Here is a 23,918-nt window from a genome sequence, read left to right on the forward strand (position 1 = left end):
GGAGGCTTTCAACAGTTTATTTACATATTTAATATTCACATCCTAGTATTGTTTGTTGTTCCTAATAAAGAGTATTATATCTCATTCTCTAAAGTCAGAATTTTAGAATTCTAGTAGGGTCCAGAGCCGTGCACAGGAGCGTGGGTTATGAAGCTGTTCTTTAAAACTTTGGGGAAACCCTATTCCAGAATGACAGCTGTGCCCTCCGCTCGTTTTGGGAACTCCCAAGGAGAGTCCCGGGGGACATTTTCAAAAGAGCAGCTATAGCGTTTAACAAGCACTTAATTGATGTCTCCTTTTGAATAGCGCTTCCCCTGATTCAAGCAGCTCGGCACCGCAACAGTAAAAACATCAGTAAGTGAAGAAGCTGGCGACACTGACAAACAGAAAGCAGAGCCCGTCGATGGCTTTTTTCCTGAGTTTTAAGTGGAGAGACTGGCTGCCTGTCTTTAGGGAGAAACACTCTCTATCACCGTTCATTCAGTGCGGCTGATGGATTAGGCCAGGTTCAAGGGTTAAGTATGGAGACCAGTAAAGGTCTCCCTCGGGGAAAGTGCCAGAGCCCAGGCCTGGTGAAAAGCAATAGGAATTGATGAGCTCTGTCAGGGAGGATGTGCGGGAGATGCATGGTGGCTGCAGGGGTTTAATGGGGGTATCAGACCTAAGCAAAACAGAGTGTATAAATCAATTAGCTACAGCTGGCACAGGGGAAAGTGCTGAAATTTATCCCCAATAGTTATCTTGCCTTTGGGAGAAAGGTAACCAACCATCTTCTTTAGTTGATTCAGGATTTGTTGAATTTGAGATTCTACGAAATCAGGAATTGTTAGGAAGTGAAGTCATATTTGGTACATATATTTATTATAGGAATTTATTTTCTAACCCTGAAAAGTGGACTTTAAGGGGAAGAAATAGGAATCCCCCTACCACTGCCACCACTAAAAATTAAAAGCTCAAGTTTTCCCGGGTTTGTTTGTTTCCTCCCAAATATATATGTGTATAGCTCCATTTGAGTGTAAAAAATTGTTAGGAAATAGGCTGGCGTGTCAGTATAGTTCTTGGCCAGCGGGAGGCTTGAGAATAGCTCGTAAAGCATACATTTATCCCATTTTTTAAAAAAGCAAATTACCTTGTTTCTCTAGCCAGTTCACGGCTTAAAGATCAATCTTTTTCTGCCAGTATTTTCTCTCTTCATTGCCTATAATAGCTTCAAATTATGCCCATGTGTTTGTTTTTGTGGAAAAAGGGAACACTCAGAATGGTATAGCCAAGACAGAGAGCTGCCTCTTCTTGCGGAGTCTCAGCTCCAGCGTCACAAAGCAGGTGTGGGGTTGTGAGACAATAGCTTAATAACTAGCACAGTCTACCCCTTTGGCTTCTCAGTGTCCATACACAGCCTTCTACATGGATTTGAACTTCATTCAGCAATAGTAACAACTTTATTCTTCCACTTAGAAGATGCAGCCATCCCCTATACAAATAAAGACTTCTCATTCTCTCCCCCAAGGAGGAGACACAAAGTCCCAGTGGTCATAATATTAACTTCTGGGTAATTATTCCTTTTTTAATTTAATCACAGTTCTATTTGAATGTTCTGTCAACGAATAAATTGTAGATTTTCACTTCTGCAGAAGATCAAGTAAGCACATTTCACCCTATTCCTGGAAGAGGAAGACAGACTGGCTAGGAACGTCAGGACTTGAGGGATGTCCCAGCAGTGAGTTCCCGTGGGTTTTTTTCCTCCCTTTCTCCCTCTTTCCTTCCCTTTCTCCCTCCCTCTCTCCCTTCCCTCCACGGTCTCAGTGCTAGAGAAGGCCATAACAATTACAGGCATAGATAAAAACAAGCAAGCAAGCAAACAAGAAAAACCGACTTTCTCTTGCCAAAGACTGGGAAGAGGGCAGCCCTTGCATATGGAACCCTTTTGACTATACCCACTGTGCACCAGGCAGACACCACAAAAGAAGCTTTCCATTACCTCTGCCAGCTAGATGCTGTGACCTTGGAGATTGTCATGCAGAGCCCTGTTGACCTGTGGGATGGAACCCAGTTGCCCATCCAGGCCCTGCACTAAGTGAACGTCAGCAAAGAGGCAGCTATGGAGATTGGTGGCGAGGAGTCCTGCTCACTGTTCCCAGATAGCAAAGAGCCAGAGCCTCATCTCATCCCAGTTTAAGGCTGGAAGGAAGATCCTGCAAAGGAGAAGCCGAAAAAGGGATTCTTTAAATCTGTGTTTGAGGTCCTGGGCACACTCTCTCCCTCCTCCCTTCAATCAGCCCGTGCGTATTACTGACTAGAATCAATACAGCAAAAGCTTTGAGAAATAAACTGTGATATAGAACACTACCCAGGTCTCAAATTAGCCAACACCAAGATGACACAGATGCTGGAATTATTCGACATAGATTTTAAAACTGCCATCATAAAAATATCCTCTAATAAGCAATTATGCGCACTGGAAAAAGAGGAAGTCTTGGCAGAGAAACAGAAGATATAAAGAACCAGATGGAGATTTCAGAACTGAAAAATGACAGTAACCTAAATTTAAAACTCAATGGGCTCAATAGGTGAATGGAAATGATAGGAAGGAATTGGTGAACTTGAGGATAAGTCAGCAGGAATTATTCAGTCTGAAAAGAGAAAATAGATTTAAAAAAACTGAACAGTACCTCGGAGACAATCACGAAAAATATAACATCCACATCATCAGAGTTCCAGAAGAAGAGAAAGAATATGGGACTGAAAGAATATTTGAAGAAATAATGGCTGAAAACTTTCAGAATTTGAGCAAGGACATTAAACTTATCAGGAAGCAACAAACATCCAAAGAATAAGTTGCCTAAATTTATGTATACACTGAGTAATCGTAACATTGATTCTTATATAAAATAGAAATAGGAAAAGAAGAGGAGACAAATTTGTGTATGTATGCAAGGAAAGGAGAAAATATGCATGGCCAATACATTCTTTGCTTCTGTAGCTTGGTCATGAGACCATAGTTGATATTTATAACTTTCTTATTATACTACCCATTCTATGTTCCCTTTGTTCTCTAGCATGTTTATTATAGACCTAATTTCTTTAATAGCTCCAATACTATTCAGACTCTTTTATTTCTTCTTGTATTAGTTTTTAATAGGTTGTGTTTTTCTAGGAATCTGTTCATTTCATCTAAATCATACAATGTATTACTATAAAGTCATTTGTCTTATTTCGTTAAAAGTCTACAGGATTTGGAATGATGTATTCTTTTTCATTCCTGATATTGGTAATTTTTGTTTTTCTCTTCCTTGATCAGCGTTGTTAGAGGTATAGCAATGTCATAATGTTTTCAAAGAATCAACTTCTGATTTGGTTGACTTTATATTTGCTTTGTATTTCATTAACCATTAATTTCTTCTACTTTCATGAGTTTGTTGCTGTTATTTTTCTAGCCTTTTAATTTGATAGCTTAGATCATCGATCTCAATATTTTTCTAACATAGCATTTAAAGCTGTAAATTTCTCCTTAATTATTGCCTTGGGTATATTCCCAAGTTTTGCTGTTATATTTTTATTATCCTTAAGTTTAAAATATATCCTAACTTGCACTGTAATATCTTCTTTAACCTGTAGTTATATAAAAGTATACTGTCTACTTTTGACAGTTTTTAAAATTCCCCTTTTCTTATTGATTTCTGATTTGATTCCACTGTGGTCAGAAAATATATTCCATGTGATTTCGACATTTTGAAATTTATTGAGCTTATACGGCCCAGTAAAAGGTCTATTTTGTTAAATATTCTGTGTGCACTAAAAAAGCATACATTCTGCAATTGTAGATTTAATGATCTTACTAGGTCAATTAAGTAAGGTTCGTTACCTTGGCACTTTTAATTTTAATCTAAATGTCCCCCCTGCTTGTTTCTCTCTAAAATAGGCATCTCTATTTCTTATTTATTTTTTCTATAGCCTTTATCATTTCTGTCATAGTTAAATTCATGATCCTAGTTTAAATAAAAAATAGTTTAAACATATTATTGAATTCGTGAGAATCAAAGAGAAACCATGCAACAGGCCTTTCTTGCTGTGCCTCCAAAGAATTTTTAGAGAAATCTGAAGAGACACAATTCCCCATCTGGGAATTTTTCAGAAAGGGGAAGCCAGCAGTCTTCTAGTAGCTAGAGTGGTTTTACCAGTCCGGCCTGGAGACAGAAGAACAGAGTAAATGATGTCCTGCAGTCCCTTCAGGTGTAACAAATCTAAGAGACCAGACGTGCAGGCAAACCTGCTGAAGTGGTTCCATGGGAAGAAGTACCAGACTTCTGTACATACAGCATGTCAGACGCCTTCCTTTCCTGTGAAACTCAGAGAGATCACATGTGTGAGGATCCAGGGGTATTTGGAGGCGATGGCCAGCAGCATGTTAGGAGGCAAAGGGCAAATACAGCTGTCATGTTAATGGAGGACAACCAGGGTGGAGTGTGCTGGACCAGGACTCGTTTCGGTCGTGGTTCTGCTGATGCCTCCTCCGAGGCCTCTCACGTCCACTCAAGCAGCAGAGTTTCAGCCTGATTTACACAAATGCGAGGGCATTTTAAGGCAGTGCTTTTGTCAGAGGTTAGAAGCATGGATTTGTAGAGATTTGCCATTTGCATTCAAGCAATAGTCTTCATGGCTTACTTAAGGGACATTGAGCAGAGACGAAAGGGCAGCTCACAGGTTGTTCACTTCCCAAAGCCGTGAGAAGAAAATGTGGGCCCGACATAAGAGTTAAGAGGTGCAGGAGGAGCGATGGGGGAAGAACAGCCTGAAAATGATAGTGAACCCCAGAATCCCGTTCCGGGAGGAAGTTGCTAGAGCCGCAGCAGTGCTCTCCACGGCCTTTGTCAGATTGTAGCACAAGTTCGTAATGTTAGTGCTGCGTGCTGCGGTGTGTCAACGAGGCTGCTGCCAAGAGGGGACCCACCCTCAGGCCTCCCTGCCGATCTGGCCAGAGCATCAGAATCCCAGCATGCCTCTTAACCACAGTCCAGAAGCTCAGAGCGCGAAGGGACCCAGAGATCATCCCGCCTCTTTCTGCTTTACTGCTGAGGAAACTGAGGTGCGAAGAGGTTAAGTTACATCTTTAAAGTGTTAAATGCACATTAAATATGACCCTTAAAGGCACAACAGAGCAAGTTCTTGGGAACGAAAGGCCGGCCCGTGTAGGAAAGGCCTTTTTTCTTCCACTGTCTGTGACTTGAGCACGCAGACATTAGGATTAGAGACCTAATACTGGGTACCGTTATTTGTTTAATTGGAAGAAAACACAAGGGTCATTTGCCTGTTTAAATGGGTCATATTCCCTGTTGGAAGGCAAAGAGCTTTGGGAAATGTTACATTCCCTCTCCAGCCCCAAAATCAGAAGCTAAAGAATGATCTTCTCTGGCCCTGCGTGTTTCTGACTTGTTTGACAAGCTCTAGTGAGCTACCAGATGTTGAAATTCTTTTCAGCCTGGAATAATTTATTTATCTGTTTATGTATTTCTCCAGGAAAGTATCTATTGAGTTCTTGATACTCATTTGCAAGGAGCTCCTGGGGGAACAGTAGCAGTGTATAGTGTTACTCGAATGTTTGATTTTTTTTTTTTTCCCCCAAGTCTGTCTGCTTTTATTTCAGTCCTAAAGAGCTGGGAAATAAAATGCAACTTGTTCCTCCTCCCCTCCCCCGCCTTTAAAGGAGACCGTTTAAAACATGTGGCAGAAAATGAGCCATGCAGACTTGGCTGAATGTATGAACCCGTGAATTTATTTTTTCTTTTATGCTTTGATCCTCATTTCCAACCATAAAAATTATTAGTAGCACTTAAGTGTTGAACATTTTTCACCTGAGTGATGTGAAACACTCTTGGCTAGTAATACTGGTTATAAAGTCAGTACTTCGCGTGGGGAATGGACTTCACGAAGAGCAACTGGATGTTATTAGGTGCACAAAATGCTGATGCCTTTCTTTCTCTGCCTGGGTATCCCATGGGCGACAGAGGCTGGGTAAACCTCTTGGATGCTAACAAATTACGAGAATTTATTTGTATTATTGTGTTCACAACTCCACAAGGCAATGGCAAGTATACACTTTCAAAGAATCATGGGAGGAAATCAGAAGAACTTGAAATGTCTGTCTCTCTCTTGTTTTTTTCGTGAGAACAAAAAACCATCTTTAAGTGGGCTTTCCTGGTGTAGGACGCACCAAGAGGAGAGGGAGCAAAGTGAGGATAAGCTTGGTATGTGTGGTTGCACAGGGAAGTTATAAGCAGATTGATGAGATGAGGGCGGAACTTGTTTTTTGGTGAACAATGGAACCTAGGTTGCTTAGGCAATATAGGGCCAGCTGACAGACGGGTGAAGAGGCCAGCTGAAAAGTGTAAGGTGGTAAAGAGGTAGGTTTGTAGAGAGGTGAATGGTAAAAGCAGGTCGCAGGATGAATTAGAGATGACAGAGACTGAAGACAGGGAAAGCCAGTTAGGCAGTGGCAGTGGAGAAATGCACTGGAGAACCAAAAAGGAAAAGATAGGCCTACACATAGCTCAGACTTAATTTGTGGTGAGGAAGCTCAACTAATTGGAGAATTCCAGAGCCGAGGCTCTATATAACAGTTACATTTTAAACGTAATCAGTAAAATTTATAGTTATCTGTATACTCCTCCAGGGAGAGTGGGAGAGATGGTAAAATCTGTGATTCTAAATAAACCATCCCACTTTTTCTCTTCTCACTAGAAGATCTGAAAGATGGAAACAACCTATCATGGGATTATACTTCCTAAATATCTCTTTAAAAACTAGCAGGTAACTTAACAACAACAACAACAACAACAACAACAACAACAACAACAAAAACGCTATCTCTGTCTTGTTGTCCCTCTCTGAGCCTTCTGCCAGTGAAAAGTGCCACAGATACCAGGTCTGGGGAACAGATAAATGGAAAACAAGTCTTGGATTGGGTCTAAAGATTGTTTCTCACAAACTTGTAGTAAAAATCCTTCTGATAGAAAATTAACTGCTTCTCTCCCTAGATTTCAGCCTCAGAGTTCTAAATCTGAAAATGTGCTATCTTGTTGGGAATACAGGGAGGGTCTCTTCTGAAAGGTTTTTCTTTTTGGTACACGGAACCACTTATCTCATCCTGCCATGGGATCTAGAGCGGGCTTACCCTTTGAGTTCATCCGGGACAGCAAGAAGCTCGATGACTGCGTAGCCAAGACTAATAGGAGCGTCCCTAAGGGAGGGACATGCTTGCAGTAGACGGATGGTCCAGTCATTGGAAGTGTCTCAGTCTTCAGTGAGAAAACTAGACCCTTAGATTTCCATTCCTCGACCTCTTGGCCAACTCAGGTCCTTGAGCCTTCACAGTATCTGACCCAGTGGGTGACTGGCAAGCCTGGGAATTCAAGTCTTTTCTGCTCTTATCTGGATGATAGACCGCAGCAGGAGTGCCCGATGGAGCCAGTCAGGACTTCATCCACACGGCCGCTGCAGGGCTGCAGCCACTGAGACTCTCTGTGAGCTGGGGCCGTTTTTGGCACGCACAGATCTAACCTTGCCAAAGCTGTTTGGGATCAGCATTCACTGGGCACTAAAGCTTCACAGTGTAGCTGGAACCATTTTGCCAACACTGAGCTTTTTGTAACTCTGACTTCCTTAGGACTTGTGGTGTGCCCTCTTCATTGAGTGTCTGAAGAAGCTGATGGCTGTATGCTCTCTTGGAGCCTGTACTATCTGAGTGAATGACAGTCCCCTCTGAGTACCTATCCTGGGCCTGGCCGTAATACTGAAAGGGACATCTGTCTGTCTTTCCTCCATCGTTCACTTAAGTACCTGAGGAGCTGCCTTTGTAGAGAGCCTTATCTTCAGAAGTGGGAACGGGACACATGGTTCGTTTCTTTCTATGCGCGTCCCCCTCCCTGTAAGGTAAGGCCAGAGGTTCTTTCAGAGGAGACACGTGAAAGGTTGTGGTCAGAGGTGAGTCATTCTTTCTCAGAGACTTCTCTCCCGGGATAGTCTCCACATCGCTTCAGGCTCCCTGTTCTCGGCCTGTAGGAGAGCTGAGTAATCGGTTAGGTCTGTCCCGTGTCCAGCTTGCATTGATTTACACCCCCAAGACTCACGGGACCTGGAGGGAAAATAGTCCGTGCGTGCGGCTGCCGCAGTGAGAACTGCTGAAAGGAGATCCAGAGCAGCGGCCAGGAGCCCGCAGAGGTGCTGAGAGAGGCTTCAGTGCAGGCCGACCTCTCAGAGCCTTTCCAAAGTGCCCAGTCCCCATCGGAGAACAAGCCAAACAAATATTAAGGGAAGGAAATCGAATACATATACCGAACCGTGAAATAACATCTGATCGTTTGAAAAAGCGCCCAGTTGGGAATTACAATAGAGTGACACTTTCTCCTTCCCCACTGAGCACATTAGAAATAACAAGCTCGGAATTTGTTTACACAGCCATTAATGAAACCTCAAATGTAGAGCGAAGGACTCTGGCTCCCAAAGAGAAGGGGACACGCTTTCTGCTGCCACATCTTACCGTCAAAGGGTGTCTCCTGCACACAGACTCCCATCCCAAATAAGTCAGGTGGGTTTCAAGATGTTTTTCATACTTGCTTGTTTTGTGCCAAGCAGTGCCGGTGAGGAAAGAGCTCTCGTGGCCTTTCCGCTCCCAGCCCTTAGCGCTGCCTACGGGGCCTCAACACAGCTCCATCAGGGCCACCTGGCTTCGTTGCTTCCTGCCTCGGGAGCAAGTGCTTATAATGTGGGGTAGTTACTTTAATGTGGGGTGTTGGCACACCTGATGGTTTAAAGAGTGCACACGCCCCTCCCCGCATTCAAAGGGACATATCTGCAGTGGTCTTCTAACCCTGAAAGGATCCATATGTTTGAAGGTTATTGTTCCGAAAGCTGCCTGTTGTCTCATTGAGATTGATTACAGGCTTTTACTGCTCCAGGAATTCAGAGCTTCAGGATTTGGCTTCTGATTTGGGGATATGGGGAATTTGTCTTGCATGGGCTGCTTATCTGCCCTGATTTTGATAGAGATGCTTAAGGAAGGTGTGTGAGCAGGAATTGGCATAGGGCCAGAGGAAATGAAAGCCACAGCAGCATCCAGGCCCCAAAATCACCCATCAGAGCTCTCAGAAGGGCAGTGCTATGGCTTTCCAAGGAAAAGGCTGTGCTGTTCCCAATTGCTAAGCTACACTCTGCCAGTTGTAAGTCTGCTTGCAAAATCATGAGTTTGAGACAGTGGTTGGTGATCGTTATTGCATTGGACATAGCAATTCCACTTTTTGGAAGAATAAAAAGAAAGAAAACTTAAAGGATCAGAATAGTCCCCTGACCATAGAAATGTCACAATTGGAAAATGAGTCTCTACAAATTGACGTGAACTGGTTGGTGTGGTATTTATAGCTCATCTCTTAGATCGCATCGATTGCTTGGTGCTCAACAGTTAGTACCCAGGGTTCATTCACATTAATTATGGTTGCAGTATATTTGCTACTATCTGTTGGCTGGTTTAGATCAAGAGTTGGAAACCTTTAAAAGTTCCCAGCCAGCCTTTGTGTTGGGCTGAAGATTTGAGGGGCGGGGCGCAAGTCCTGGTTAAATATTGATACTCCGCTCTAAGAGAAGGAAGGAAGGAGTAACCAGGGCCGTAATGAAATCCACAGCAGAGACCTGGGGCTGAACTGGAAAACTCCCTTTAGAGCCGTCCATTCAGACAGGATTCTGTGTGCCTTTTTTGCTACTGGCATCTCAGTACTTGACACATAGTAGATGCTCAGTAAATATTTATTAGCTAAATGAGCGGAAATGTGTTTGGACATTGAATTTTCTCTGATTTAGTTTCTGTGAGTAAAATTATAAGAAGTCGTTCAAAGTTACATAATTTTTTATTCTGTATTTGATGGGATAATCCTGGTCTCCTTCTTGGCCTGCTAAATAGACAGCAAAGAATAATTTTGTACAACTGACTTACCTGACTGGGGGCAATGAGAATCTCATCCTAACTTTGTGATTTAACTTTCTTTTCCTTTCTTCCCTGAAAATGAAATTCATGAAGGCTTTTCCTTATTCCCTGCTTTCCCACCCCCAACCCAGAAGTAATCCTACTTTTGCCTATCTTCTTGCTTCTATTAAGCATTCTAGCTTTTTATGCATATCATTAGCTTTTCTACATAGCAGACTCCTTAATAAATATGCTTTATTTTTGTGCTTACTCTTCTAAGTGTAAGATAGTCCCTAAAAATGGGGGAGGGGCAACTGATTTTTGACAAAAGGTGCAAACAGTTCAGTAGAGGAAAGATAGCCTTTTCAACAAATGGTGATGGACGGACTGGATATCCACAGGCAAAAATTTAACCCTGATCTAAACTTTACATCTTATAGAAAAATTAACTGAAAGTGAATTATGGACTTACATATATTCATAGGGCTTTAAAGCTTTTAGGAGAAAACTTAAGTAGAAAATCTTCAGGATCTCAGGCTAAACAAAGAGTCCTTAGATTTAACACCGAAAGCATAATCCATAAAAGGAAAAATTGATAAATTGGACCTCGTCAAAATTAAAAACTTGTGCTCTGTGAAGAACCTTTCGAAGAGGATGAAAAGGCAAGCTACGATTGAGAGACAATATTTGCAAACTACATACCCAACAAAGGACTAAATATCTAGGATATGTAAAGAACTCTCAAAACTCAACAGTGAAAAACAGTCCGATTAGAACATGGGCAAAGGACATGAACAGACATTTCACGGAAAAGGATATACAGATGGCAAATAAACATGAAAAGATGTTCAACGTTGTTAACCATTAAGGAAATGCAAATTAAAACCACAATTGTATATCTCTATACACCTATCAGAATGGCTAAAATTAAAAATTAGTGACAACACCAAATGCTGGTAAATGGTAAAGATGCAGAGAAACTAGATGACTCATACGTTGCTGGTGGGATGTAAAATGGTGCGGCCACTCTGGAGAAACAGTTTTGGCAGTTTCTTATAAAACTAAGCACGCAATTACCATATGACCCAGCAGTTGCACTCTTGGGCATTCATCCTGGAGGAATGAACATTTATGCCCACACAAATTCATAGCAGGTTTATTTGTAAAGGCCAGAAACAAATTGGCCCAGATGTCCTTCAGTGGGTAAACGGTTGAACAAACTAGTACATCCATACTGTGGAATACGACTCAGCAATAAAAGGGAACAAACTAACTGATACATAGAACAACTTAGATGAATCTTTAGGGAATTATGCTGAATGAAAAAAGCCGATCTCAAGAAATTACATACCATATGACCTCATTTATGTAGCCTTTTTGAAATTACAAAATTAAAGAAATGAAGATGAGCGGCTGCCAGAGGGAGCCTGGATGGGGGAGGATGTCTATGAAGGATAACGGAAGGGACTCTAGTGGTGACAGACGTGCTCTGTATCTTGACTGTGTCAGTCTTAGCATCTTATGATATCATACTATAGTTTTGCCAGGTGTTGCCATTAGGGGAAACTGGGTAAAGAAGAGTACACAGTATCTGCATTTTTTCCTTCTTTTAAATCTGCAATTATCTCAAAATTTTTTAATTAAAAAAATAGTGGTAGCTCAAGTATCTGTCCGTTGAATGCATAAATGAATTAATAAGTAGGACTACTCAAATCTCTTCATCCCGAAACTCTGCAACTGTAGCTTGCTGTTGGATTGCCTTTGTAGAACTTGATATTTAAGAGAGACGGAACATCTCTGGGTTTTTGTTTTTGTTTTTTAAATGTTGTCAAGGATATCATCTGTCTTGACAGTTTGGATTTTATTGTCGTTTTTGCCTTTTATTGGGAGCCATCCCGAATCATTCGGGGTGGGGGGCGGGGATAGGTGCGATATAAATAAATAAATAACTCGAAAGAGCCCCCTGCTGCTTGATCCTCTCCCAAGAGATTCTGGTGTTTAAGCACATACAGGGCACGAGGATGAATTAACTCACCAAGGAATTATTTTGGAACCACATTTATGCTTTGAAGTCAGCCAGGATTATGGAGTTTGTGGTCAATGCCATTTCCTCCCTTTCTGCAGCGAGAAGAAAAACAAAAAGACTTTGCCAGTTTTGCAGTAGCATCCCTGACTGCAAGGGATGGAAGTCACCAGCGCAGTGACTTGAGGTAAAGAGAGTTATTTCCTCCTTGCTGGACAAGAACTAATATCTTTGGTCCCCAGTCATTTAAATTGAGCCTCACCAAAATCAACTTGAAATTTCAAAAGCCCAGTAATGATTATTTATAAAAACTAAAGTCTCTGTTTCCATTCGTGCAGGCTTTAAAGAGAATAGCCATTTGGCCTGTGATCACAGTTCTCTTAACTTCATTAAACGGTGACCTGGGACTAGACTTAGAAATAGTATGCCCCCCACTGGAGTGGAGCTCGTGGAAGTGAAAGTGATTTCATGTTTCGTGGGTCTTAAGGAGCCCAAAATCGGAAAGCCCACGGCCCGTTCCTGACCATCTCCTCCTCCCATCCCCTCAGTCTCACGTCTCCTCTTTCCTTCTTTATTATCTCTCAAGGGATTCATCGCCTCATGAAAAATAGCAGTTGAGTTTAAGCTTTCGTTCAGCTGCCTTCTGCTTGTGTTTCCTTCTCTCCCCCAGAGCCTCACGGATTACAAGGTTCCAGTAGGACCGGGATGTCATGTGTGGAATCTCGCTCGTTTGCTACACAGCTGACGAGAATTCCTCCTTTTAATGGTGTAAGCATGTGGCTTTCCTTGCTAAATGGGAACCACATTCATGAAGAGCCTTCAGCTTTTAGAAGATGAGTACTGCTGGGGGCAAAGGGTTCTGTCCTATTCTTCAGCTTCCTTTCCTCACCCGTCCGCGCTCGACTTGGTCATTCTGTGACTCTTACCACCTCTACCACTAACACCACAGAGCCGAAGAACATGGCACTGTGACTTAAGACATCATCTGAATTCTTTGTTTTATAAGGGAGGGACTGAGCTTCAGGAAACGAGATGCTTTTTCAGATCAGAAGAGTGGGAAATCACTCTGGGAGTTAGGACTCAGCTTGAACTAGCAGCGTCACCTTAGGACAGCCACTTCCTCTCCAGCTCTGAATTTTCTCATCCATGCAGTGAGGGAACTGTGTCAAATGATCTCTGCCTTCCAAATGATCTCTGACGGCAAATCTGAGGTAGTGTAGGCAGGGCCCCAGCGGCTCAGATCATAAAAGTGTGCTGCTTCTTGTCATCCACAGAGGCACGTAGTAATGCCATCTGGTGAGATGGTACAGATACGGGAGGAGGGGACTATTTTAAAGCCACCTTTTTCAGCCATGTCTTCCTAATAGTGGTACCTGACGAAAGATCTAATAGCAGACATTCCTCTGTCAACTGTGGCCAGCTCCAGGCTGTGTTTTTGCCTTCATCACTGCCCCAGGCCTGAAGCAGGAACTTGAAAGGATTGGAGATCATGTCCCCAGCACCAAGGCACTAACCTCAAGCCAGACTGGGGCAAATAGGATCTCTGCCAAAACCCCAGAAGCCTTCCCATGATACCGGTTTTCCTTCTTGACTTATTTTAAGCAGAATCCTGCCTTGGGTTGGAAAGGTCTCTCGGGCAGACTGACGTGATTGAACAGGTAGATCTAAATGCATAACACAGCATGTACATGTGTTTGTCAAAACCAGTCAGCATTAGAGAAGTCCAGGTGATAACTTTAGGGCGCCCTTGCTCTAGATGTCTAGCATTAGCATTTAATTGTGTCCCAGATGTGGACAAAAACTCTTTGGCTTTCTGCAAAGTGCCCCCTTGACAGAAACTACCAACCACCAGTGTAATGAAAAGCATGAGCTGAAAATGAAGCCAATCAGCCCCTTCATTCCACTTCATTTCAGGAAATTCCAAATATAAAAGGTGAGCTTTGTTCCCAGAGGGCTGAGAGTGAATCCACTAACTGGCTCCTCTGTGGAAACCAGCTAGGAATTGGAATCCAGCCAGCTACCCCTTTCCCATCTGGGCAGCATGCAACACAAGCCTGAAGAGAAGAAGGGCCAGTAATTCAAAGACATTTGCAAGTTGGGTTCCTTGCAGCTCTGCCTTGGTTAAAATAAGCATGTGACCACAGGGTCTGGGTTGGTTCATAGAGTTCTGTTGGTTAGGGATTGTCAAAATGCAGGGGCGTGTGCAAGGAGAAAAATGAAGCCCCGGCCCAGTTTGGTACACCCTGGATCCATGTCTCCCCTCCCCCGCTCCCATTTACCTTACCCCTTCTTAGTCCATCTCTTGGCTCACGAATCCTAATACATGTGGTATCCGTCTCACCCAGTAGCAATATCCCTACGGAACTGTGCCTTTGAAAGTGTGATGACTGTAGCAGCCACTTCAGAGAGTTACTTCTCTCCTAGAACTGATCCATGATTTCCTAATTGTATATCCCAGATGGGCACCACCTGTGGTTACACCTTCCCCCTTCTCCCCACAGTCAGTTTCCTGAATCTGATTGTGGTTAGCACACACCCTGAGTTTAAAATGCACTCTCTAAGCTGGCTCAGGATACAGTGCATCATCCTCTTCTCAGGAACACTCATGAGCACCCATATGTGTACGGCATTTTAAACGAAGTTTAATCCTGCAGGCCATGCTCTTTAGAGACTTCCAGCTCGCAGCTGATCACGGTTAATGAGTTAGTTCCCGTGGGAATGGGTTAGTGAGGAAAAAGATACAAAGTTTTAGCCCTAAGTGGACATTAGAGGTCACCTAATCCGACCCCTCATTTTGTAGGTGGCAAAATGAAAGCGGGGCGCCTCGAGTAGGTCCATTGCACAGCTCCTCACTGGCAGAGCTAGTTCTTGAGCCACTTAAACCATGTCCCGCATTGTATCTTCTGTGGGAGGTAATCTAGGCTGCCTCCTGTGCCCTTTAAACAAAGGTAGAAGATCTCAGTTTGAACTTTTGTGGGAACCCAAAAAAACCTCAGGAAGCTTAAAAAAAAAAAAAGATAACTCCAAAATCAGCCAAGTAACCTCAACCGGAAGTCCAGAGGAAAAAATTTTCATATTCCTGGTAAGAGGTGGTTAGGACCAAGATTATCCAAATTAGATCGAAAGAAAACAGTTGGAGGATGATATTATGTTGTTACAATCTCTGTTTGAATAGGCCCCAAATGTAAGGACTGTTCACATTATTCCTAAGCTCCTAACCAAGGCATAGAGTTTATTATAACAGACATAGGCTTCTGTCTTCAAAGATGTGTGCGATTAAAGATAGAGAAGGGCAGTATATATGGAGGACTTCGGTGGTATAGGTAAACAGTGGAATGATGGCTTTGTGCCTTGAGATCGCTATGGAAGCACTGTTACTAGAACAACAGGGATAGAATGTGAAGTTCGAAGTGCCCACACTACAATATATAAAGGCATTTGTTAGGAGTGTCAGAAGGCTGACCCCAGAGCGTTTTCCTGGGGTAAAAAGAAAAAAGTTGGAGTAGGAGGTGGGGAGACTTTGGAGAGGGGGATGGAATCTGAGTTCTCACTCCTCTGGCTGGGAAAATGCTTTACTATATACATAATGAACTTCGTACTACACTGGGGCTCGATTAGAGAGGGCCCATCCCATTCTGTTCCACTCCGTTTTGATCCTGCAGTCAGCTGCAGAGTTATAGATGAAGTGACAAGGATGGTCTCTTGATTGTATCCAGCTGCCTGGAATAAGTCAAGGGCAGAGAGGCCCCACGTGAGGAATAGCACTCACTAAAGGCTCCAGAGGAATCTGAGATTCAGGACACCTCTGATGCTTTTAGAGCAGCATATGTAGCATTCTGTGACCCAGTGTCATCAAATTAAGTCCCTCTGGAGAGAACATTAATAAGTGGCTTCAGTTAACAAGAAGAGGACTGAAATCTTAACAGCATTTGACCCTAAAACTGTACCAATATTATTATTACTGCTGCAAATGGGGATTTGAGAAGAAGAACCTCTTGGGAAAGTGATTTGAACTTCCTTTGCAGAAATCACAGAGCTGTGTTGATTCAAAGTAAGTGGGAAGGGGGGGCGGGTGCAACTTGCATCTAGCAGAGGTGCCAGCTGCATGGACGCCTCCCTCGCCCCACCCACGCCTTTTCCTCCACCTCGCCCCATCCCTGGTGTTTAGTTTAGTGCTTGTACTTGGAGCGCTTCAGAAATCTCTCATTCCACTGAGGTGAATCGGTGCGTGGTACTGGTGTGACCTGAGCAGGCAGGTGCTCCATACTGAAGACAGGAAACTAGCAGTGCATCTAATGGAGTCTGCCCAGGCCCACAAACTGAGCAAGGGTTATGGCTCACATACTATGCTGCTGCTCTGGGCTCTATAAAGCTGTAATAGTATCATATTATTTTAATCTGCTGAAATACAAACCCCAGAGTAGAAAACACAGCAGCAGCATTACACATCTGAGGAAATGTTTGACATGGATTCATTTGTCTGCAGCTATTATGATGATGCCTGTGGCCGGTTAACTCTGTTGGTTACAACATGGTGTTAATGAGGCCAAGGTTGTGGGTTTGAGAGGCCTGTTAGGTGAGCTGGTTTCACACAAAGGAAAGCTCTTTTCACAACTCCAGACCATGTTCAAGACCCAGGTCAGACATCACATAAAAGCATGTAGATGATCACAGGGACGACTGGGCAAGACAGGGTAATGACTCAGCAAATATCCCTTCACCCGCTTCTGGAAAAGCAATTTAAAACATGTGCCTTAGTGATGGTGAATTATTACTGCGATCTTCACACACAAAGGATATCACATTATTATTAATGGTACCGGTTGATCAATACTGTTGCAGACATCCTTTCTGAATTAAGGAATATACTGCCTCTGGCTGCGAAGAAAAGACAAGGCTCTTTGGTCTCATTCTTTCCTTCTCAGTGCTCGCCTGCTGAGATTCTGCGCATTCATGCACTCCGCACGTGTGTGTGGAATGCTGGCATGTGCCCGCACTGTTCTTTGTGCTTCGGATACTGCAGTGGATAAGACAGAACCGCTGTCCTGGTGGAGTTTAAATTCCACAGGAGGGAAATAGATAATAAATAATAAATTAGTAAACGATAAGTAACCAAAACAATTTTTTAAAAAATGAAAGATTGGTGAAGGAAAGCATGGGGCAAGGGAATGTGATGAGGGTTGGTTGGAGGATGGTGTTTGCCTTAGATAGGAAGATCTGCAAAGGCCTCTCAGAGTAGGTACATTTAAACAGAGACCTGACTGATGAGCAGCAACCCGCCTTTTGCAGAATTAGGAGAACAGTCATCAGAAGAAATAGCACGTGCAAAGGGCTTGAGATCTAGTCATGGTTAAAGAACAGAAAAGCCACCGAAATCTGAGAGAACATGGTAAAAAGAGGCTGGAAAGTGGGTAGACCCGTTAGAACAAGCTGAAGAGTTTGGATGTTATTCTTAGCCAATAGGAAGCCCTTTTTTGTTTTGTTTTAGTGGTAGGAAATTTCTTAAAGATTTTGGGGCACATGTCATGGGTTGAAACATGCCTTCCTAAGATATGTATGTTGAAGTCCTCACTCTTAGTGACCTTATTTGGAAATAGGGTCTTTTCAAGGTGAAATGAGGTCATTAGTGTAGGCCTTAATCCAATTTGACTGGTATCCAATTCGACTTATAAAAGGAAGAGGTTTGGACACACAGAGGGAAGAAGGCCATGTGAAGACAGAGATTTGGAGTGATGTGTCTGTAAGCCAAGGAATGCCAAAGACTGACAGCCAACCACTAGAAGCTCAGAAGAATCAAGGAAGGGTCCTTCCCCCGCAGGCTGCCAACACCTGGATTTCAGACTTCAAGATTTCTGTTGTTTTAAGCCATCCAGTTTGTGGTACTCTGTTACAGCAGCCCTAGCACACTAAACAAGGGAAGTGCTAGCACAATGGCTCTGCTCTTGGGAAAGCAACGAAGCATCCTCCCTGGACCCAGGGACACTTGGGTGTTAGGGAAGCCTCTGGTTGCTGTAGCATATGACCGTATGACTTACACATGTGGGTAAATATGTAATGAAAATAATATAAATTTAAAAAAAAAAAATATATATATATATACACACGTGTGTGTGTGTGTGTGTGTGTGTGCGCGCGTGTGTGCGTGCGCGCGCGTAGAGCCCACCAATTGAATTATTCTGTACAGCATACCCTAATATTCTTTTAGGAATGGTCCTTTTAGGATCACTCTTTAATAATGGTTTAGAAGAGCAAGAGTGGAAGCAAGGAGATAAGTTAGAAGCCTGTTACAGTAGTCTAGGTAAGAGAAGGAGTCAGAAGTAGAGTCAGCAGGACTTGCAGTGGATTGGATGCGGGGGAAGAGGGAGAGGACGGAATAAAGGCCGACTCCTGGGTCTTGGGCTTGAACAATTGGGTAGATGCTTTATCGAGATGGAGAAGATTGAGAGAATGGCTTATCTGGGGATATGGAACCAAGAGCTATGCTTTGGGCATGTTAAGTTTGAGATGCCTATTGTTTATTCAGCTGAAGATATTAAGGAACTAGTTGGTTAAATCAGGACTGTTCAAAACCAAACATAAATTTGGAGGTCATCAGATTATAGATGGTATTTAAAGTGGTTGAGACTAGATGAGATTACTTAGAGTTTAGATAAGGGACTAGAGCAGGGTTTTCAAGAGCTCTGCTTTAGCGGTCTGGTAAAGGGTGAGGAACTGCGCTGAAGAGCCGCCCCACAGACAGCTGGCAGCTTGTCAGTGCTCATTAATGGCAGGAACGTCTTGTTTAAAGGTTAAACTGTACAGAAATGCATGTGGATTGGTATCGGAAGTACTCCACCCCCAAATTACCAAATTCTGTTTAACAAAACTATCCAAGAACCTTTTCGAATATGAAAATCAAGTTTTTGTTTTCAATATGTTACAGATTGTAGAATCAAACAAATTCTCTATATTAAATTAAGGCTTCCAAAAGGTCCTAACAATAGCTGTGTACTCTGGAGACATAGATTTTTTTTCTTTCTTTCTTTTTTTTTTTTTTTTTTTAGAAACAGACTTCGTAAATTTTCACAGCCACCAAAATTTTAAATAAGTCAGGACAGTTGAGTTAGTTGCAGGGGTCCCTGTATTCATCTGTGCATTCATTAAGAATGGATGCTATTTAATTAATTGTATGTTAAGAGATTACCTCCCTTCTCCCAACACAGTAAAGTATTACTCCATGTTACTTGAAATTTCCAAGCAAGCACAAGGAGTTTTGGAGGAAATCAGAGTCAACATCTGTCTATCTGAATATTGGCAGAAGATCTAGCACATATTCAATTGAACATCTTCAGAAGCCTTTGCTGACCTTAGTTTGTAAAGACTTGAACTTCGGGATTCTGTCGATACCTGTTTGGATAACTTAGCACTCACTGTGTTTAACTGAGTCTGAACTCGGAATTGATTGTTGGTGCATTGCTACCCTTAGGTCTGGCGGGAATTTCCTGACCGGTTGGTGGGTTACCCGGGTCGTTTGCATCTTTGGGACCATGAGACGAGCAAGTGGAAGTATGAGTCTGAGTGGACTAACGAGGTGTCCATGGTGCTCACGGGGGCAGCTTTCTATCACAAGGTAAGACAGGGGCGGGTTTGAGGCAAGTGGGTCTGAGTTGACATAACTGAGTATGATACTCATTTTATTGGCCCAATTTAATTTTTGCTGAGTTTGGGAGAAATGTTCTACTCAGAGGGCTTAGAAAGTCCATGTTGTATGATATTTTTTAAAAAACTAAAGTTATTAGTCTTCTAGTTATAAATAATACATGCTCGTAATAGAAAATGTGGAAAATTTAGAACAGATTTTATCATATAAGAAAAGTCACTGTACATCACTTAGAACTGTTATTATTGTTTAGATTTTTTTCCACTTTGCCTTTTATTTATTATTCACCTATATACAATTATAAATATTCTCGTTAACCTGCTTCTTTCATGTATTATATTGCAAGCATTTTCTCATGTCATTAACATTTCTTCATAAACAATTTTTTTCTTAACATAGTTGCTAATATACCATTATATTAGTATTCCATAAATTATGTTTAACTATTATTCTATCATTGGGTATTTAGGTTGTTTTTAACTTTTTCGTTATTTTAGATAATGCTTACTATCTAATGCTTAAATAATGATTAATAGTCATTTTCATAACTGTTTATACGTTTGTTCATTATGATAGATTCCTAGAAGTAGAATTCTGTCAAAGGGAATGAACATTTTGGAGAAGTTTTGATATATATATTTATCTGTAGTTTTCAGTATTGTTTCTACCAATATGGACTCCCACCAGCAAAATATAAAACTATCTTGCCATACCCTCCTTTGCATGAAATGCAAGTGAAAATGTATCTTATTATTTTAACTGATTTGATTACTAATGAGGTTGAAATTCCTTTTGTGTATTTATGAGCCTTTTGTGTTTCTTCTCGTCTAAGAATTGTCACTCATGTTTTTGACTCTTTATATTAGGGAGCACTTGAAGGGGATGCATTGGACTTTAGAATATTTAGTTTCCTGGAAGTATGTGGTTTAATTAAATAGTAATAATTTGTCCTTTGCAGTGGCATCAGGAACTGATGTCAGGAGAAAGATCTGTTGAGCCTAGCACGGTTAATTTAACTTGGCTTCATCTGTATTGATTGCTTGTAGTTATCTCAGCACTGCTGCCCTCATATTTTTCAGGGTTCTATATCCAGAAACGATTTTTTGTTTTTAGCAATAAATCAGTAACTAAGATTTATAATTCTTGGAGTTTATGGTGGTAGACTGTGTACACTTTTTTTTACTTTTGCCCATGGATTTCTATCTTATTTCACATGTGCAGGTTATAGTTGTTTCAGAATTGCCTCATTTTTGTTTTACTTGGAAAAGCATATACCTTTGCAATGTCAGTCCACTGTCAATTTATCTCCGTTTCTATTCGCGATCTATGGAAAGAATAGAGAAAACAGGATTGAACGTTGAGGTGGCATGGGGAAGGATTTAGTAAAGATTAATATGTGACGCGTCTCTGAACAATGTTTGTAAAACGCACGATGCATTTATCAGTCCGAAGGGCCTGCGTCCTACAAGGGCTTTACCTTGTTCCTCTCTTTTGCTTACAGTGGGTGACTTTGAAAAGAATGACACTGTTAAAGATCTTGGTTACCTGACCAAGAGCATTCTAATACCTCCTTTCCCCTTCTGTTGATACAGCCTTGTGATTTATCTTATGGGAGAAAGCTTATTCCCTGCTGTGACCAAGTTGCTCTTTACCAGGCAGAGGGAACTACTATTTGAATGTTTCTTCTTTTTGTCTCACCTGATAGTATTTTAATTACCTGTATACCTACAAGATGCCTGGGGATATCAAGAACTGGGTGGATGCTCATATGAACTGTGAAGACATTGCCATGAATTTCCTGGTGGCTAATGTCACGGGGAAGGCCGTCATCAAGGTAGGAGGCGTCCTTGTCCAGCTCTGCCACTAACTTGCTTTGTGATCTTAGGCAAGTCTCTGTTTTTTCTGAGCTTAAGAAATTCTCGTAACCATAAATACAGTGTTGGACTAGATGAACTTTAAGCTCCCTTTTTGCTTTAAGATTCTATGATTGACACTGTCACGTTGTAAAATTGAAGGTAGGCTTTGATAACTTAAACATTTTATTTTTTGTAGTTTCTTTAGTTATAGTTTTTAACCTTCAGTATCAGAGGTAAAAGCTATGATGGTCAATCTACAGATAGTGTTTTTAAAAAAATTAATTTTATTCTCAAAGCTGATTTGGAATCTAGTTCTGTTAGCTAAGGTATAGAGTTTACACCTTTCTTAAGGTGGCCAATCTCTCTCTCTCTCTCTCTCTCTCTCTCTCTCTCTCTCTATATATATATATATATATATATATATATATGTATATATATACACACACACATATATGAATATATGTGTATATATATGTATGTATGTATGTGTATATGTACACATACATACATACATATATATAATATAATTTGAAATATCAATTACCAAGTTTTAAAAATTACCTTTTTTTAAGGTATTAAAAGCTGAGAGTACATAAATATGCCATGGGGACAGATATCTATTTTTGAAATGTAGATTTTGCTCAAATCAGATCCCTAGATATGTAGAGTACACACTTCTTGATATGAGTGGCGCCATCTTGACCTTTTTCATTCCAGATTAGAATCCCATGTATGACAATGGGCAGTACCTCTAGGCCAGATTCCTAATACTGGAATCTTCCTATGCTGGAATTTGTTGGAAGCAGAGTATGATATTCCCCCACTGATTCCTCATACTATTAATTGATGAGAGAAGCCAGATTAAACCAAAGTGACTAAGGAAAGAGGAAGAGTCACTATCTGTGCTTTCCAGACTTGACCCAATCCTCACCCTGTGCCCTTAGCTCCCTAACTGCATGAACAGCTCACTGCAAGAAAAATTAAAGAATGTAAATTGCGGAACTCGTTTCAAAAGATGTATATCTCCAAGTTCGCTTTCTGGCGTGCTCCACTCAGTTTTAGCTGTGCCTGCTTACTCTGGACGGTAACTCCTGGGCCTATGTGCTTCTTAACCTTGCCTTCATTATCTAGTTTCTTCCCCTCCCATCCCTCTGCTGTTTGCTTCTCTTTACTCGGTCAGGATAGCAGCCTCCCCAGAGTGTGCTAGAAAAAGCATTAGAAGTTTAAGGTTCGGGAGGTTGGGGGAAAATCAGGGAAAAGGCGTCAGAGGGTGAGGGACCATTGGATCTTTTTTCTGATGGAAAGGAATTGCAAAATAACCTTCAGGAGCCTGGTGCTGCTCCTAGCATTTGCCACTAGCTGAGAGAAGGAAAACGAGCGGCTGTTGGAACTAAGGTTACGGTGAAAGTTATGGGAAGCTGTATTTCATCGCCCTTATGGCTGCAAGAACAAATGGTGTTTATACAAGGACCTTGGCAGTGAGAAAACAGTCATTAAACAGGAATTAAGGAGCTTGTCATCACCACTTCTTTCCAGTTACAGAAGGCAAAAGCCCTCCAAGCCTTTTTATTGGGCCCTTGTGAGTTCTGCCGTTGGCCAGACAGACAGAATGGAATGGAGGAGTGGTGAGGTGTGTGTGTGTGCACGCGCGCGCATGCATGTGTGCGTGTACGCGTGCATGCGCGTGGAAGGAGCAGACATCTCCGCTTACAGAATAGAAACACGCAGAGTGGTCACAAGCATGATTTTATCGTCCTTGGCATTGACAGCCAGGTATATTTTTGTGCTCCTCTGGCAGGTAACACCCCGAAAGAAATTCAAGTGTCCCGAGTGCACAGCCATCGATGGGCTTTCGCTGGACCAGACACACATGGTGGAGAGGTGAGTGAGCCTCTTACCCTGGTCTGCCCTGGCTTCTGATCCCCGTTTCCTGCCTTGGGCCTGTTTATGGGACCTTTTGGGAGATATAAGGACAGCAGCTGGTAGCCACAGTCACCTCCTTTTGCACTATGGGAATTGGGTTAGTTCAAGCGCAGGTCACCCAAAGAATTAATTTGGAATGCTTCTCACTCAATTTGTAATGGCTGGAAAGGTCTTAAAAATATAGCTGGCCTTAAGCTCCAGAAACCAGATTCTCCATTTGGACTAAGCAGTTAACCGTCCACAGTCATTTGAGTGGAAGCTAGTTAATTCCAAGGAAATACTGGATTGTTTTTCAGGGTAATAATCTCCATGTTACAGTAAAAGTTTGATTAGAAAGAATTGAACCAAACTCACCAGAGACAAATTACCTTTGCTGACTGTACTAAAACACCTTCCAAGAACAGAATTGAAAGCACAGCTCTGCATTACAGAGAGAGAGGAGCGGGGCAACTCTGAAATACGCCCTTTATTTCTATTCAGTCAGGTCCTCAACAAGCAGACCTTTGAGTGGAGTGTAACACTAGGCCT

General features: G+C 42.0%; 1 protein-coding gene and 1 long non-coding RNA gene across 2 annotated transcripts in view; both read left to right on the forward strand.

The window, feature by feature from the left end:
* The window catches only part of LOC120609297 (exostosin-2-like), a 78,404-nt gene that overhangs the window by 38,198 nt on the left and 16,288 nt on the right, over positions 1–23,918 (forward strand). The window contains exons 5-7 of the mRNA XM_039871723.1: positions 19,438–19,581; positions 21,317–21,445; positions 23,266–23,348. Coding sequence (XP_039727657.1) covers positions 19,438–19,581; positions 21,317–21,445; positions 23,266–23,348 — 356 coding nt within the window. The remainder of the gene's footprint in view (positions 1–19,437; positions 19,582–21,316; positions 21,446–23,265; positions 23,349–23,918) is intronic.
* LOC120606337 (uncharacterized) lies at positions 5–14,993 on the forward strand. The gene is made up of 2 exons (XR_005653874.1): positions 5–1,717; positions 12,643–14,993. It is a non-coding gene; the product is annotated as an uncharacterized LOC120606337 (long non-coding RNA).

Source organism: Pteropus medius, unplaced genomic scaffold (assembly GCF_902729225.1).
Source record: "Pteropus medius unplaced genomic scaffold, Ma_sr-lr_union100, whole genome shotgun sequence".
NCBI classification, from domain to species: Eukaryota; Metazoa; Chordata; class Mammalia; order Chiroptera; family Pteropodidae; genus Pteropus; species Pteropus medius.